This window comes from Heptranchias perlo, chromosome 21 (genome assembly GCF_035084215.1).
Source record: "Heptranchias perlo isolate sHepPer1 chromosome 21, sHepPer1.hap1, whole genome shotgun sequence".
Classification (NCBI taxonomy): domain Eukaryota; kingdom Metazoa; phylum Chordata; class Chondrichthyes; order Hexanchiformes; family Hexanchidae; genus Heptranchias; species Heptranchias perlo.
The window spans coordinates 35,511,025-35,530,105 of record NC_090345.1 but is presented as its reverse complement, the minus strand read 5'-3'; the positions used below and the strand labels follow the sequence as shown (position 1 = coordinate 35,530,105).

Sequence of the window (19,081 nt, the reverse complement as noted above, 5' to 3'; positions counted from 1 at the left end):
GTTCTCTCTGCGACACGTTAGTCCACTCTTCTATCACCCCCAACACCCACTCCCCTTTGCATAGCACCTTCCTGTGCGAGCGCAGGAGATGCAACACCTGCCCTTTCACCTCCTCCGTTCCCACCGTTCAGGGCCCCAAATACTCCTTCCAAGTGAAACATCGATTTACTTGTACTCATTTCAATTCAGTACACTTTATTCGCTGCTCACAATGCAGTCTCCTCCACCCAGATTGGGTGATCACTTTGATGAACACCTCCGTTCAGTCTGCAAGTGCGACCATGAGCTTCCGGTCATTTGTCATTTTAATTCTCCGTCCCACTCCCACTCTGACCTCTCTGTCCTCGGCCTCTTACACCGTTCCAATGAAGCTCAAGGAACAGCACCTCATCTTTCGATTAGGCATTTTACAACCTTCTGAACTCAATAACTTCAGATCATAACCACTGCTCCCATTTTTTCAATTGTAAACAATTTTACAACACCAAGTTATAGTCCAACAATTTTATTTGAAATTCACAAGCTTTCGGAGGCTTCCTCCTTCCTCAGGTGAATGTTGTGAAAATTGTTTACAATTGTCAACCCCAGTCCATCACCGGCATCTCCACATCATGGCTCCCATTTTTTCAGACAGCAGGTGCTGGTAATGGTTCTGATGTTGCCATTTACAGCTCCTCTAGACCCATTTTTTGTTGTTTTACTTGTTCCATTTCCACCCCATTTGCCTCACACCAGCATCCCTTTTGTCATCTAATCACTCCTGCCCTCCACCCTATAGTAGACCTTCCCTTTTGTTCTTTCCTCCCCTCCCCCCAGCCCCCACCTTTGCCTGGCTCTGTACTTGCTTAACACTGTAAAATCTTTTACTTTTTCCAGTTCTGACGAAACGTTAACTCTGTTTCTCTCCCCACAGATGCTGCCCGACCTGCCAGGTATTTCCAGCATTTTCTGTTTTTATGACAGAAAACACTGCTCGACTTGAATGATTTTATTGCATGTAATTGAAACATTATCCATCAGAATCAACATCACAAGTGCAGACTGCAGATGATGGTGCCCCAGGCTAATCTGCTGATTACAAGTTTACAGATAAGGCTTTATGGATAATGTAATGTAAATGTAGGGGTGGAAGAGGGTGGAGAAACGCAAGTCTGTCTCAGTAACAACTGTGATGTGGAGATGCCGGTGATGGACTGGGGTGGACAAATGTAAGGAATCTTACAACACCAGGTTATAGTCCAACAGTTTTATTTGAAAATCACAAGCTTTCGGAGGCTTTCTCCTTCGTCCGAAGGATTCCTTACATCAGTAACAACTGGACAGAATCTCGCTGAGGACCTGACCTCAACTTTGCAGGTTTATAATCTTCAACAAGTCTTCTTCCAGAGTTTCAATATAAAGCTGATTCTGTTCCCATGACTTCAGGGCCCCAACATTCCCATTGTCCCACTGAAGTGCAGTGGGGTGGAATTCCAGCCATCCTTTGGCTGCACCCCTGACCCTGGCTCATTTCACAGGGTCAATGGCCTTTAAATGGGGAGGGAGCGGAGGTTGGGGCCATTTCGGGTACTACTTGGGTCCCTGTCTCACGTGGGGAGGTGGATAATCGCTGCAGTGCCTTGCCAGATGCAAGTGGGCCTGTGGTCCCAGGGAAACAGGAACAATTTTTTTTTAAATTTGCGTATTTCCCATGGAACATTTTCTACAATGCAATTGATAGGTCTGCCTTTTAAACTTTAAATCTGCCCCCCCCCCCCTCACCTCGCCACAGGCCTTTAGCATTGTGAGATGCCAGGGATGCACAGGTGTCCCTTGTACCCAGTACTGGTAGGGCACAAATGATAACAAATACCATATTTGGGCGGCTGTGTTATGTGCCCAATGTCACTTCCATCAGCAAATTCCAGAAAGAAGAAAGAAAGACTTGGATTTATTTAGTGCCTTTCATGACCGTAGAACATCCCAAAGCATTTCACAGCCATTGAAGTACTTTTCAAGTGTAGTCACTGTTGTATTGTAGGAAAATGCAGCCAATTTGCACATAGCAAGATCCCACAACCAGCAATGAAATAATTGACCAGATAATCTGTTTTTTAGTGATGTTGGTTGAGGAATAAATATTGGCTAGGGCACCAGGAGAACTTCCCTGCTCTTCTTCGATGAGTGCCATGGGATCTTTTACATCCACGAGAGGCCAGACCGGGCCTCGGTTTAAGGTCGCATCCCAAAGACGGCATCGCCGACAGTGCAGCACTCACTTGGTACTGCACTGAAGTATCAGCCTAGACTATGTGCTCAAGTCTCTGGAGTGGGGCTTGAAATAGCACTGTCAGGATGCAGGAAGCCAGTGCAACAGCTTGCCTTGGTAAACTGGTGTAATTTAACAAGAAACTCCACCGCTAGGTCTAGACTTGAGAGTGTGAAATTCTGACTGAGTAATAAACATAAACAGCCTCACGGTTAGCTTGGCTCAGTTGGTAGCACATTCACTGCTGAGTCAGAAGGTTGTGGGTTCATGTCCCATAGCACTTAAGCACATAATCTGTGCTGACACTCCACGACAGTACTCAGAAAGTGTGGTATTGTCAGAGGCACCATCCTCCAGGTAAGAATTAACAGAGGCCCCATTGTGCGTTCTGGTGAATAATAATCCGTTTTCAAGATTCAAAAAACAGCAGGCAATTCTGCCAGTATCCTGGCCAGCATTCCTCCCTCAACCAACATCATCAAAATAAAATAGATTAGCTGGCCATTCATCTCATTGCTGTGTATGGTCCTTGCTGTGCACAGTAAATGGCTGCTGTGTTTGCCTACATCACAACAGTAACTGTACTTCAACATGATTCATTGTGTGTAAAACATAGACATTTTTGATGCTTACAACTAAATGAGGACTGAAGAATGACATTGTAAGTAGAATCTGTTCTTAAAATCTGGCCTGTGTACCTCAGGAAGTTCACATCTGCTTAAACTGTAATAAAATAACCAAGATGTTTTTTCCACCAAAGAAAAAGGAAAATTGTATTGTATCTTCAGGGCAATCTGAGTATTGGAGTTCATGTCATCAGAATCTATGATGCCAGTTGTAATGGAAGTATTTAACGCTGGGTTTGGGCCTCATTTAGAGCTTCAGGAAAACAGCCTCTTCAGATTTTCTGTCAGTATAAGCTCCTATTCAGGAGACAAAAATAAAAGGTGCAGTGGAAAAACATTTCTTATTGTTCAAAAATACATCATATGACAGAAGGGCCATTCGTTGTACATTGAAAATAATCGTCAGCAGTCTGTAACTTTCACGGTTGCAGTAAACTTCGGTCTAGTCCCAAGTCTGCTGATCTTCTATTTCTGAACTGCATTTCTGAGAAATCCTGGCTGATAGATGGAAGCATTAATTTTGCTCGCACTGATTTACTAAGTATCTGAAACCACAATGAACGAGCAAACAATAAGACAAGATGTAATATTAGAAAGAGCCATTTAAATTACAAAAGCAACAAACAAAAAAAAAAAGACAAAATGAGTCATAAGATGCACATTAATAATCACAACTAAAGAGCAAACTGTCATTAATTGAAAATTACACCACTGAAAAGCAGATTATAAGCATATAATTTTGCATTTGTTAAGACGAGAATGACTTTGCTGACAAATGGAGTTTTATCATTTTTAAAGTCCCTATAAACATCATATCATGGACAGCACCGGTTTGAATAGGTACAGTTTAGAGCTACCTCTAATCTTTATCAACGTGCTTTATTCTCAGTCTCAGTAGAGTATCCCTTACAGCCCTGATGTTTCATTTCCATTCCCCACACCAGTAATCATTGGCCGTGTGATTACTGACGTATTATGAACAGGTTTGTGTTGTACGTGGAACTGGGTCTAAAAAGAATACTCAAACAGATTGAATTTAGGATCCTGTTCAAAACAGGGGACTTTCAATCCATTAATACAGTCTCAATTCAAACCCAGGTCCCAGCACCAATGTACCACCCGTTGACCAGCCTCATTTGACCTTTACAATACAGTTCAGCCATGTGGTCAAAACTGACATTGTCTGTTTAATCTCGTTCAAACCACTTGCCTCTAAATTAAATATGCTGCATTATTTGCATAACCATATGATTCATTTAGAGTTGATACAGAAATCAATAACATTTATATATGCATAGGCCCTTCAGGGAAAAGCATTAAAGAAGGTGGATAAAGAGACCTGGGCGTTCTAGTGCATAGGCCTCTAAAGGTTCATGAGCAATGCTGTGAAGCAATAGCTAGAGCAAATTAGGGTGTTGGGGTGCATTTATAGGACAATTGGCTATAAGACAAAGCATACTATTTTGTTCTTGTACAAGATCTTGGTCAGGCCTCATTTGGAATACTGTGTCTAGTTGTAGTCTCCTCACATGGTGGGTGATATTGAGGCTTTGGAAAGGGTGCAGAGGAGGGTCACTAGATTAATTCCCAGCTTAAAGCATTTTAGTTATCAAGATAGGCTAAATGAGCTGGAACTCTACACTTTAGAGAAGCGTAGACTTAGGGGTGATCTGATTGAGGTTTATAAGATGATGAAAGGAATAGATTGTGTCCCAGTTGACAGTTTGTTCCAATTAAATAGGTTATGGAGGACCAAGGGTCACAATTTTAAGTTGTATAAGGCCAGATCGAGGTTGGGTGTCAGGAGGTGGTTCTTTTCCCAGAGAATTGTGGATCTCTGGGACAGGCTGTCGGCTCGTGCAGTGAATGCGATTCGCTGAATTCTTTCAAGCGAGAGCTGGACCTGTTTCTGGCTGAGGCGGAGATCACCTCTTACAAAAGGTAGATAATGCGTAGAATTATCAGGGCCAGAGTGTTTCCTAGACTAGATTTCTTTCCCCCAAATTGGCCGGGGTTTTTGTCTGGTTTTTCTCCTCTCCCAGAAGATCACATGGCGTGGGGTGGGAAGTGTATATATTGTGATACGCTTGTGATTTACAAGTGTATATATTGTCCTACACGATCGTGTGGGACAGGCTGGATGGACCAGAGGGTCATTTCCTGTCCGTTATTGTCCGTATGTTCGTAGAACAGTGCCAACTCTCTTGCTTAACATGACAATAACATAGCCACATTGTAAAGCAGCTTCAACGAGTTACAAAAACTGCAGAAATGATGCACTAATTAAAATTCACTTTTTCCTACTGGAAATGTACTGCAGGTATTATATATCAGACACAGTGTGGACAGCAATGCAATGTAATGCATAACTTCAACAACAACTTATATAATATAGCACCGTTCATGTAACAAAAAATCCCAAGGGCCTTAGGAGGGGATACTGACCAGCAAGTAGGAGAGAGGTTAAAGGAGGTGAGAAAAGGTAGTCAAAGAAGTTGAGTTTTGAAAAATCTTTTGAAGATGGGAAGAGGTTCCAGCAACAGCAACTGTGTCACTATTTGAGGGGCTGTTTGGTTTAATGTTTTTGTGCTCGCTGTGTGAACAAATGTATTTCCTGTCTGAGATGAACTCCATGTATTATCCTGCAAATACCTACGCGTAGACATTTTTCTTCTATCATTACTTGAACGCCACATTATTTGGGTAACTAGGACAAAGGTTTTTCAAAGATAATTTGAGGCAAGTAACTGAAACTTGCATTGATCTTTCATGGGCGACTGCATCATAAAAATTGAATTGCTTGCGCTAACCCCATATAAAGCTATCTTCAAACATTGTAACTGATGCTCAATTGACAAAATATTTCTCGACCATAGTTCAATAACTATCAATGCTCATAAAAATGATTCATTCCTTACAATATTTTAATTAAATAATGCAGATAGAATGCATGACAGCTGATGCATATTGGTATAATTAGCAGCTGTTGTCATTATGTAGAATTACAGCTGATACAAAACTAAAAGAGTACAAATAAAGATGAATACTTATATCCTAAGTTCCTCCTTACGACATAAATGCAGCAGTTTCTTTGTTTCTTTTCAATTTCTCTGGTTCTAGTTCTTTTTAAACTGCATTTACACTAATAGAACGCATCTGTCCACATGACTAGACTTTCCTTCACATGGTTATAGTTCGATAGTAGTTACAATTATGGAGCTTGGGCTTGAAGAACGAGATTGTACCGCAGTTACGCACCAAAGATGGCATGAGATTTCACAAACTCTACCACTGGTTTTCTTAAAAGGTGGATTCTGGATACCACCGGTTGCAGACTGTGTTAATTATAGAATAAATCAGTTGTGTTTACACAAATAATCATGAGAAAAGTAGGAGCTATATTATATACCATGAAAGAAATATAATTTGTACACATTCGGGGAACTCAGTCCCCAGGATTAGTCCTCCATTTTTCCCTCTCAGCTTGCCAACTAAAGTATGAAAATAACCCTTATAACATAATAAAAACATAGAAAATTACATATTTCACAACAGGATTACACTTACCCGTACAATTGTCTTTTGTGATTTTGAGCACCTTCAGGAATGTTTTTACTAGAAAAGCCTTGGCCTCTCTCAAATGGCTGAGCTTAGACTTTACTCTAAAAGTATCATTCTGTCATCTGTCAAGCAGTGTGCACAATTTGAGGATTCATCAGTAGGATTCTCTCAGTGCAAGTGGAAATTAGATCTCCGAATGGTATAAAAGACTGAGTTTTTCTAAATGACTTATAAACCAGTTCCAGTATGAATGTTTCAGGTAAAGTTTCACATTTATTCTCAACTGTTTAATATTTAGTTCAGAAAAAAAAGCTGGCATCACTATGGTGCATACGAGAAGCTCAGAGTTTCACGGATAGCACATTTCAGGAGGTGGTCACCCCGGAGCTACAGAGAGTTCAGGTGGAGAGGGAGTGGGTGACCACCAGACAAACTAGAAGGATCAGGCAGGCAGTGTAGGAGTCCCCTGGGAGTGTGGCACTCACAAACCAGTATTTACCAGTGAGGGTGTTGACACCTTGGGGGGAGTGCAGTCAGGAGCAAATCGATGGCATCGTGGGAGACTCAGCTGCACAGAGGGACAAAAGAAATGCAGTTATTATAGGGGATTTGTTAGTCAAGGGGATAGACAGGCATTTCTGCAATCGCTGAAGTGAGTCCTGCATGGTGTGTTGCCTCTCTGGTGCCAGGGCAAAAGACATCACTGAGAGGGTGCAGAACAGTTTGATGGGGAACAGGCTGAAGTTTTGGTCCATGAGGGAACCAATGACTTAGGAAAGAAAAGGGTTGAGGTCCCGCAGTCAGAGTTTTACGAGCTACGGAGGAAGTTAAAAAGCAGGACTTCAAAGGTAGTAATCTCTGGATCTCCCAATGCCACGTGCCAGTGAGTATAGGAATAGTAGGATAAGACAGGTTAATGTGTGGCTGGAGCAATGGTGCAGGAGGGAGGGCTTCAGATTCCTGGGACATTGGGACCAGTTCTGGGGCAGGAGGGATCTGTTAAAGATGAACGGGTTGCACCTCAACAGAGCTAGGAGCAATGTCCTCTCGGGGAGATTAACTAGTGCTGTGGGGGAGGGTTTAAACTAATTTGGCAGGGGGATGGGCACCAGGATGAAACATCAGAGAGGAGAAACAAGATGCACAGAGGACTCAGAGGGACAAGTAGCATTAGAGTAAAGAATAGTTCAGAAGTAGGAGGGATCAGACAGGGGGCAAATGCGAGGCAGTCCAAGATGAGTTTGGAGTGCTTGTGCGTAAATGCATGTAGCGTGGTAAGTAAGGTTGGTGAGCTGCAGGCTCAAGTCGCCACATGGGGCTATGATATAGTGGCAATAACAGAGATCTGGCTCAAAGGAGGGGAGAATTGGGTACTGAATATTCCTGGCTACAAGGTATTCAGGAAAGATAGGGAAGGAAAGAAGTGGGGGAGGTGGGGGTGGCAGTGTTGATCAAAGAAACTATTATAGCACTGGAAAACGAAGATGTAGTTGAGGGTCAAAGTCAGAATTTATTCAGTTAGAATTGAGGAACAATAGAGGAGCTATTATGCTACTGTGTGTATGCTGTAGACCACCAAATAGTGGGAAGGAGATAGAGGAGAACATTTACAGGCAAATTACAGAAAGGTACAAGGACTATAGGGTAGTGATGATGAGGGATTTTAATTATCCCAATACAGGCTGGGATAGTAACAGTATAAAGAGCAAAGAGAGGGAGGAATTCCTGAAATATGTTCAAGGGAACTTTCTGGAACAGTGTATTTCCAGCCTAACCAGGAAGGAAACAGTGCTGGATCTAGTTGTGGGGAATGAAGTGGGGCAGGTGGAGCATGTATCAGTGATCATAATATCATTAGGTTTACAGAAAAGGACAAGAAACAATCAAATGTGAAAATGCTTAACTGGAGGAGGGCACGTTTCAGTGAGTCAAAAAGGGGATCTTGCCCAGGTGGATTGGAATCAAAAATTGACAGGCAAAACAGTAATTAAACAAGGGGAGGCCTTCAAGGAGGAGTTGGTTCGAGTAGAGTAGGTACATCCCTAAGAGGGGGAAAGGAAAGGCATCCAAAGCTAGAGCTCCCTGGATGACTGAAGAGGTAGAGATTAAAATTATACAGGAAAAGCAGGCCTATGACAAACATAAGGTTCATAATACAGCAGAGAACCAGGCTGAACACAGAAAGTAGAGGAGATCTATAAAAGGGAAGAAGAGTATGAAAATGGATTACTGGCTAACATAAAAGGGAACCCAAAAGTCTTTTATAAACATATAAATAGTTAAAAGGTAGTCAAAGGAAGAGTGGGACCGATTAGGGAGAAAAAAGATCTTCTTGTGGAGGCAGAGGGTATGGTTGAGGTACTAAATGAATAGTTTGCATCAGCCTTCACTAGAGAAGAGGATGCTGCCATTGTAGCAGTAAAGGAGGAGGTAGTAGCGATATTGGATAGGATAAAAATAGATAAAGAGGAGGCACTTAAAAGATTGACAGTACTCAAAGTAGAAAAGTCACCAGATTCAAATGGGATGCATTCTAGGTTACTGAGGGAAGTCAGGGTAGAATTTGCGGAGGCTCTGGCCACAATCTTCCAATCCTCCTGAGATATGGGGATGGTGCCGGAAGACTGGAGGATTGCAAATGTTACACCCCTGTTCAAAAAAGGGGAGGGGGATAAACCCGGCAATTACAAGCCAGTCAGCCTAACGTCGGTGGTGGGGAAACTTTTAGAGACAATAATCTGGGACAAAATAAATTGGCACTTGGTGAAGTATGGGCTAATAAATGAAAGTCAGCAAGGACTTGTTAAAGAAAAGTCGTGTTTGACTAACTTGATCAAGTTCTTTGATTAAGTAACGGAGAGGGTGGATATAGAGCACATGGGATTGGGGATAATGTTAGCATGGATTGAGGATTGGTTAACGAACAGAAAACAGGGACTAGGAATAAACAGGTCATTTTCAGGTTGGTAGGTTGTAACTAGTGGGGTGCCACAGGGTTTGGTGCTTGGGCCTCAGCTATTTGCAATCTATATTAATGACTTAGATGAAGGAACAGAGCGTAATGTATCCAAGTTGGCTGACGATACAAAGCTAGGCAGGAAAGTAAGCTGTGAGGAGGACACAAAGAGTCTGCAGACAGTTATCGACAGGTTAAGTGAGTAAGCAAGAAGGTGGTAGATGGAGTATAATGTGGGGTAATGTGAGGTTATTCATGGGAAAAATTTAAAAAACAGGATTTTTTAAATGGTGAGAAACTATTAAATGTTGGTGTTCAGAGAAATTTGGGTGCCCTTGTACACAAATCACAGAAAGTTAAAATGTTGGCCTTTATTGCAAGAGGATTGGAGTAGAAGAGTAAGGAAGTCTTGCTGCAATTGTACAGGGTTTTGGTGAGACCACACCTGGAGTAGTGTGTGCAGTTTTGGTCTCCTTACCTAAGGAAGGATATACTTGCCTTAGAGGTGGTGCAACGAAGGTTCACTAAATTGATTCCTGGGATGAGAGGGTTGTCCTATGGAGTTTAGAAGAACGAGAGGTGATCTCATTGAAACACAAGATTCTAAGAGGGCTTGACAGAGTAGATGCTGAGAGGATGTTTTCCCTGGCTTGAGAGTATAGTTCTAGGGGACATAGTCTCAGAATAAGGGGTTGGATATTTAGAACTGAGAGGAGGATGAATTTCTTCACTCAGAGGGTCGTGAATATTTGGAATTTTGTACCCCAGAGGGCTGTGAATGCTCAGTCGTTGAATATATTCAAGACTGAGATCACAGATTTTTGGACTCTAAGGGAATCAAGGGATATGGGGATTAAGTGGGAAGGTGGAGTTGAGGTCAAAGATCAGCCATGATCTTATTGAATGGCGGAGCAGGCTCAAAGGGCCGTATGGCCTACGCCTGCTCCGATTTCTTATGTTGATGAGGGTAGTGGGGTTAATGTTGTGTAAATAGACTTTCGAAAGGCATTTGATAAAGTACCACGTAATAGACTGCTTAGCAAAATTAAAGCCCATGGTATTCAAGGGACAGTGGCTGCGTGAGTACAAAATTGGCTTGGTGGCAGAAAGCAGGGAATAGCGGTGAATGGTTGTTTTTCAGACTGGAGGGAAGTATAGAGTGGTGTTCCCCAGGGGTCACTATTAGGAGCACCGCTCTTTTTGTATTAATGATCTAGACTTGGGTATATTTTCAAAGATAGCAGATGACATGAAATTCAGAAATGTAATAAACAATGTGGAGGATAGTAACAGATTTCAGGAGGACAGACAGACTGGTGAAATGGGCAGACACATTGCAGATGAAATTTAACGCAATGAACTGTGTAGAGATGCATTTTGGTACGAAGAATGAGAGGCAATATAAACTAAATGGTACAATTTTAAAGGGGGTGCACATACACAAATCTTTGAAGGTGGCAGGACAATTTCAGAAGGCTGTTAAAAAAGCATATGGGATCCTGGGCTTTATTAATAGAGGCATAGAGTACAAAAGCAAGGAAGTTATGCTAAACCTTTATAAAATACTGGTTAGGCTTCAGCTCGAGTACCGTGTTCAATTCTGGGCACCACACTTTAGGAAGGATGTCCATGGCCTTAGAAGAGGGTGCAGAAGAGATTTACTGGAATGATGCCAGGGATCAGGGACTTGAGTTATGTGGAGAGACTGGGGTTGTTTTCCTTAGAACAGGAAAGGTTAAGGGGAGATTTGATAGAGGTGTTCAAAATCAAGAAGGGTTTTGACAGAGTAAATAAGGAGAAACTGTTTCCAGTGGCAGAGGACACAGATTAAAGGAGATTGGCAAAAGAACCGGAGGTGACATGAGGAAACTGTTTTTTTTACACAGCGGATTGTAATGATCTGGATCGCACTGCCTGAAAGGATGGTGGAAACAGATTCAATGGTAACTTTCAAAAGGGAATTGGATGAATACTTGAAGGGAATACATTTACAGGGCTACAGGGAAAGAGCAGGGGAATGGGACTAATTGGATAGCTCTTTCAAAAAGCCGGCAGAGGCATGATGGGTGGAATGGCCTCCTCCTGTGCTGTACCTACCATGATACTGGAAAAATGTATTTTCATAAAAAGAGCTGGAAAACAATTCACTAATGAAGTGACCTAGTCTCCTGCATTTATTGGATTGATAACAGCATTGAATTATTTAAAAATTAAAGGGCAAAATTAAATTTTGCCCTATCTCCCCATCCCCATTTGAGATGGACTCTTCCAAACAGAGCTGAACTTTGACTTGACACATAGTAAAGGAGTTTAATGGCAGCTCTCTTCAGAAAGCCATAAAGCAAGTTTCTGTGTAGCAATGTGTAAATGTAATTCTTTTTACCATATCCCTCTGTACTCAAATCTTTGTATAGTATAATAGAGATTGTTTAAAATATTTCCCTTTTACGATATGGACAAGAAACAAAATAAATGCCACTATTTGAATTCACAAGTTACTATACTCGAACAAAAAGTAATCGCTCTCTGCTGTTACTCGGAGTGTGCTTTGTAGGACTTTAGCCTGCAGCAAGTTTTCTTCCAGCAGACAGACTGGAGTCTCTCACCACTTCTTTTATCAGTAATGTCACTGAAGTCCAAACAGCAGATAGTTATACAAGTCCAAGTTGTTTACTTACACATTTATTTGAAGACAAATCTTGAACAAAATAGCTAAATACAGCAGAATTACAGCTCATATTTCCAGTCTTTTAGACTGCCTGGAAATGAACTTCAAAATGTTCTTAAAAGCTCTACATTGAAGTGAGAAAGCAAAATGAGGCAGGACCACTTAATGAATCGTCTGACATTTATTTAAAAAGTTACATATAAATGGACTGGCAATGTTTGGTTTTACAAATAAATGGATTCCCATGAGCAAAAAGAAAGCAGAGACAAATTGGCTGGAATTTTCACCACTCCAAGTATATACAGTTATAAAAATAGACAAATAGCTAAAAAGTGAGAAATAAAACTTTATACAACCAGTTCTGACTTCACCTAAATAATTTAAGTTTTGTAAAAATATTGGATTTCTGGGAGATCACTGGTTTGTGGGTTCAATTGTCAGTACTCAAGTTTTAACCATGAATTCAAATTAATTTACTAGCACTACATTCACAATATAGCTGCACAGGTTGGCTCTTGGAAGGGGAATTTGGGAAAGGTATCTGAAAATTTGTTTGGTGGAGGAATAAAACTGGGCAGCATAGTGTATTAGAAGTCACAACTCACCTGCAATCCCTCCCCACTTTGCCCAATAGAGCTGCTCATCTCAGCTGTGCTGCCACAGAGAGGTGCCTGAGACCAGGAGCTCCCCTACAATACTGTGTAAGGAAGAAATTGGAAGAAGCTTCAGGCCACTCACTCGTAGTGCCTGGCTGAACAATACCATGAGTTTAGGAACTGCATGACATCCTACCCTCCGAGTTACAATGGGTGGTAAAGAAAATGATCCTTAAAAATATGCACCTTTCAAAACATTCAATAGAATGGCAAGAAACTATTGCAGTTCCTGCTCTGGCCCTGCAGTACACAACATGGATGCAGGCTAAATTTGAAGCCATCCTACACATTGCCTACTTCAGGCTTAAGGTACAGTGCAAACAAAGTAGAAGAGATTCAAACTCTGATATATCCATGGAATAGTTAGAGTATATTACTGATCAGAAAGGCAATCAGGTGAAGAATGAATGCGTAAAGAGGAACCCGCACCATTATCTTTCTACAAGAGGTCAATGAGCCCTGTTCCCAAAGGCTGTAATGCTTATATCTTAAACCAAAAGGAGCATTTAAACACCCTAAAAGCTAAAGATAAAATCTTTAAATAAATTGTTCTCAAATAATTATAATACTTTCAACAGTAGCATTTATCCAGCGCTTTTTGTCTCAATGTCTTGCTGTAACTTTAAAAAAGCTGCAGTAAACCTTCCATCAGTGCTACCTGCAATAAAACCATATATTTGAAACAGAGCTGTATTAAAGTAATCTGTTCTTTGTTCTGAGCTAATATTAATTGGACATCAAAAATTAAATTTAAGGTTTCTGCAATGTTGTTTGCATCCGCACTTCAGTTGACATATGGTCACATGGACACACACACACACACACATTGTACTACTGTCATAAGGTGATTATCTACTGCAAATGGATAGGTACTAAATTTGTAAAAATGTTTATTAAAAAAAGGAAAATTTGACATTCATTTTAAGACTTCCAAATAACATTCACTGACCCAGACGTCAGGTAGCCACATAAGACACCTTACACCAGGCCTCTGAACTAGCTAGTATGCGGTGTAAGCAGCAGGTTTTGTGGCTCCTCGGATAGCTTTGCATGAGGTCAGGAAATCCAACGTGTGGAGCTACGGGGGCAGATAATTGCATCATTGTTTGTGGCGAGGCATGTCAACACACTTGAAAGAATGGGTTACAATTGTCTAAGTTATACAGGTTTATGGAGGAACAGGAGGTACTGTACTGCAGCTTTAAGTTACAATAAACTATTAAAAAAACAGTAAAATATATTTCATCTATCAAAACATTATATCCCTAAATAGGAAAACTAGTGCAACAGACTAGATTCTAGATGCATGGCAAATTTACTGAATGCAAGTAATGTGAACTCTTTCACAATTCTACTTTCATGTGCAAATCAAATAACAAAATGCAGGGGGAGAAAAGCAAAATTTTAATGCCCCTTCACTCTGTTGGAAGAACATATTAAGGGGTGGAAGCAAAGCTATGGAGTGCTAATCATTCAGGGAAGCTGTATTCTGGTCATAATACAACACACCCATTGCCAATTTTACTTCACCATACCACCTTGCTTTAATTGCAGAACTGACTGAATACAGTTCAAGACTATACTGACCAGAAGGACAGAAGCCTTAACCAATGGCATCACTGGACCACTCAACAAAGCCTAAAGAGGTCACAAATGAATTGTGTTTATGTAGTTTAGATAAGGGCATCGAATTCCACTGTCTGAAATGCTCTGACATTTTTTTTTAAGGACAGGAATTATTGTTAAGCATGATATACTATAGACATTTCCCACTTGATTAATACAGTGAGCATTTCAAAACAGATGGAGATCCAATCCTGAAAAAAGTTTTATGAGGTGGTCACTACTTCAAGAAACAAGGGACAGTGAAAATTAAGCAAACCTCCCTAAATGTATTTAAGCTGGCAAATCAATAGAGTCCGAGTGATCAGAGTTGCTCAGCCTTCGGAATTATATTCTTGCTAGTGACCAAACTCATTTAATGACTCAAATAATTTTCTTTCCAACACCATAGCTTTCAGATTGCAAATTTTGTGAGCGTGACAAGAGAGAAAAAAGCGCACGGATTTTAGTTATTGCAATAATCAACATGGTCCAACAAGTCACGGTGCTGACTAGTTGGGTACTGAGCTTTGCACTTAGGACATTCCAAGAAACTCTCATCAAGAAGATTATTGGATTTTGGCGAAATCAATTTGTTTTCATCGTCACCATTTCTGTACAACACTGGCTCTGAAAGGCGGATGTCCTGTACTTGCTGAAACAAAGATATATGCATTTTAAAAGCAATTATTCAAAACGATATAAAAACCATTCCAGCAGTTTTACAAAGCCAAGTATTTTGCAGGTTACAGCATGACTCACATTATAAAGAATGTTCAATCTGGATTATATGAATTGAAAAAAGTCAGAAGCCACATTACAATAATTTTAGGGCATACTACCCATTTAGATCTAGATGCCAAAACTGCAGTGATTTTCAAAGAAAATTAAAAAGTCAAATCACACAAGCTAAATATTGTTTACTGCACTCTACAAAGCAGCTATCACTTCAAATTCCCAAAATGTTTGAGTTGGGTTCACCAACTCCATAAGGAAAAATAGGACCAAGCACTCTGACAGGAACATAATAGTGAAACATATATTCCAATGGATCAAGCAGGAGATTGTGAAGTGGAAGATTCAAATTCCAAGTAGCCTTAACTAGCCTTAACTAATAAATGGCTTTATTTTCCAAGTATTTCACAAAGCCAGATAGAAAGTCAGCTGACTTTCCCGAGAAGTGGACAACAAGCTGCAGTGGCTGCCGCAAGAAAGCCTTAAACTGCACGCTAGACCCTAAATGAGAAAGGTTGAAAATAAATTAATTGCGGGGATCTCATTGCCCAAGAGGTTGTAGTCATTAACCTGGTGCAGATAGTTAGGTTGTTGCCCTCATGTGATAGTAGCATAATGACTAATATGTGCGCGATGAGTTGGGGAAAGATCATGCGTTTCCATGTGATGTTCAAGAAAACCCCACACCCAAAACATAAAATCTATCTAATTTTAGCTGCTCAATAGAACTCGTGTCTAACTTGGTGGGTGCAAAATAAAATTGTCCACAGGATTCCTACAGATCCAGAATATTCTCTCTCAAAGGGGCCAAAAAGGTCAAAACAGTGTGCTCTCCATACAGTATAAAATGAATAGATCAAAAATATACATCAGCTGCATACTGAACTGCCCAAAAGATCCTGTCTGGATTAAAAATTACAGCAAATTAACCTTTCATCTCCCTACCATTGGCAGAAAGGTCAAGGACCAGAGGACGTAGATTTAAGGTGATTGGCAAAAGAACCAAAGGTGACATGAGGAAAAACTTTTTTTTTTTAAAACACAGCGAGTGGTTAGGATCTGAAATGCACTGCCCGTGGGAGTGGTGGAAGCAGATTCAATCATTGCCTTCAAAAGGGAACTAGATAAGTACTTATAAGAAAAGATTTGCAGGGCTATGGGGATAGGACAGGGGAGTGGGACTAGCTGGATTGCTATTGCATAGAGCCGGCATGGACTCGATGGGCCATATGGCCTCATTCCATGCTGTAACCTTTCTATGATTCTACCTCCCTCACCATTAGTTGCAAATTCTTGCTACAATTATCTAAAACTTCCTTCAGGAAAAAGAAATCTAAGAAAACTTCAATGGATGGATGGTACTCGCAAAAACGATCAAGCAAAACATATTAAAAATGAGACAAATTGATCGTATATGTCTCATTGATCAAATTGAACAAATTCAGATTGCTGCACATTGACTTAGCAGGGTGGTAGAAGACGAACTAGATGGACTATAGTCTTATCATTTAACAATTCTTATGTTCCTATTTAGGTTATAAAAGGCTTTGGTTTATCCGTATATTGAGTATTATGTCCAGTTTTGGTCTCCACATTTGGCTGAGGAAGGATATAATTGAGATTTCTGAAATTATATTTTGAAGAAAATTGGATGTAGATTTGGATGATATTCCAAATTGATGGAGAGTATGGATATTGAATATCTATATGTTGGCACACTCAGGTACAGGAAGTGATCACTTTCTAGAACAGGTCACAGGTGGACATGCTAAGTATGTTTGTTATAGTCCTTTAAGAGCAAACCTCTTGAGTAGGATAACACTAGGGCAGATGGACGGTGTGTGGGTGAGACAAGTTCACCTAGTGATGAGTTATGGGTATCCATGGTCTCCTAGTGTTTGCTTGTCTTATGGAAACAGGCATTTCCCCAGAGCTTTTCCTGTAATTGGCCACAAGTTTTCTGTTTTTTGCTTCCCATGCCCCAGGAGGTAACTCTTAATCAGAAAATGCCAGCTCGGGTCCAGAGAGAAGTTGCTGGATCTCCCAACCACCACACCCCCGCCCTCAAAATAGCAAGCTGTCCACCAGCACCCCAAATCGCAGGCAGCTCAACCTGATATTACAATGAGGCTCGACTATGAAAATGGTTCTGGCCCCCTCGCCAGTATCGTGGGGCAGGCGTCCTGGTTGCTGCTCTCGCTGCCCGTCCGATACACACCACATATGAAAATCAACTGCTCAATCTTTACAATGGATTCTATTCAAGCAAATGACCTTGATCCTTACTGTATTCTCAAGCCTTGTGATCTGCTCGCGTGCCTTTCGTAGCTCTTTCAAGACTTTCTGCAACTGATGTTGCAGATTTTGACGATCCTGTTTCTCGTGCTCAAAGTCTGAAGTAATGTGCTGCATCTATAAAAGGTTCAAAATGTGGTTAAAAAAAAGTAAATCAGTAAGTTAATTTACAATAAAGCATATTTTACATGTTGAAATGCTCATTTTCTTTCTGTTCTGTCTTGTAGAAAAACAGATAATTCAAGTTAACTGAAGAAACAAGCTTTTGAAAAAATCTTATAATATACCCATCCACAGCACAAAAAACAAATTCTCAATTTATTGTTTTGGTGATCAAGGTGAAGGATGAATGCTGAGGAATAAAACACTATTCCCCACACTAATCATTGATGTGACCTGCGCGACTTCCAATTGGTAATTTTGTGCTGCAGACCTGTGACCAATTGCAATAGAACGGAGACTAACAAAACTCATTCATGGAAGAGGAGACTGTAATGATTCGAGCTTCTGTGAATATTTTTTCCTCACACCCAACATAAAAGTCAACTGCCACAGATAAACCTGCACCTCCAATGAACTGGAGCAAGACCTTCTACGACAAGCCCACATTGCTTCAGAAGACAATTAGAATCACTCATACTAGACTAAACCATCCAATGAGTTTTTTAATAGATTGGGTCATTTACAAATGCATGTCGTAACAGCCAGTTGCTCAGATCAGTTCAAATAACAGCAGTTTTGAACCAGTTCACTAAATTCAATAAATTAATCAGTGCAGTTCGTTTGAATGAATTTCCTTGTAATTTTTCGAACAATGGATAAATAGTTCTTGGATTTAGAACGGCCACCCAATCTATACTGGTTAAGTTTTTGTCAGGATTACCTAATCACTTTCTACAGAGCCACATCTTGCCTCCACATCTGCTGCGACCAGGTCAAACCACGATAACGCATGTCAAAATTGTCTAATCCTTATACCCATAAAATCCTTTGAAATATTATCTCACCTTTGAGAAATTACCTAAACAAGCAGAAGGTCATAAATAAACACAGAAGCGTACAAATAGCCACTTGTGGTGTAAAACAAGTGGTATCTATGCTAGGGCCATCACAATTAGATTGTGCCATTGCTTAATAGCCTGGTGATGCATATTCATTTTTCTAGCACTCAGTGATTACTAAACAATCAACATTATTGGCTCTGAAGGATTCTGAAGAAGGGCCTGCACCCAAAGCATAAACTGACAGATCTGGCGGCCTGCTGGTGTGTGTTGTCAGCATTTTCTGTTTGTTTCAGATTTCCAACAGCAGTATTTTACTTTTTAAACAATATTGGCTTGACTGGCTTCTTTTTGATGTACTTCATGTAGAGCTGAATAATAGCAGCCAATTTCCCAGCATGTAGAATCATAGAAAGGTTACAGCACGGAAGGCCATTCGGCCCATATAGTCCGTGCCGGCTCTATGCAAGAGCAATCCAGCTAGTCCCACTCCCCCGCAGCCCTGTAAATTTTTACCTTTCAAGTACTTATCCAGTTCCCTTTTGAAGGCCATGATTGAATCTGCCTCCACCACCCCCTCAGGCAGTGCATTCCAGATCCTAACCACTCGCTGTGTAAAAACATTTTTCCTCATGTCAACCTTTGGTTCTTTTGCCAATACCGTAAATCTATGTCCTCTGGTTCTTGACCCTTCCGCCACTGGGAACAGGTTCTCTCTATTTACTCTGTCTAG

General features: G+C 40.7%; 1 protein-coding gene across 3 annotated transcripts in view; it reads right to left on the bottom strand.

Moving 5' to 3' along the window:
- Window positions 1-548: 548 nt before the first annotated feature.
- The window catches only part of cep55l (centrosomal protein 55 like), a 40,128-nt gene continuing 21,595 nt past the window's right edge, over window positions 549-19,081 (bottom strand). Inside the window, exons 7-8 of one of the 3 annotated variants that reach the window (XM_068002460.1) lie at window positions 17,339-17,464; window positions 549-3,419 (exon numbers count right to left, since the gene is read on the bottom strand). In XM_068002460.1, the coding sequence (XP_067858561.1) occupies window positions 3,294-3,419; window positions 17,339-17,464 (252 nt within the window). In that variant the 3' untranslated portion in view covers window positions 549-3,293. Of the gene's footprint in view, window positions 3,420-12,200; window positions 14,973-17,326; window positions 17,465-19,081 lie in introns of those variants that run through there. The other 2 variants (XM_068002458.1, XM_068002459.1) reach the window with 2 other exon arrangements.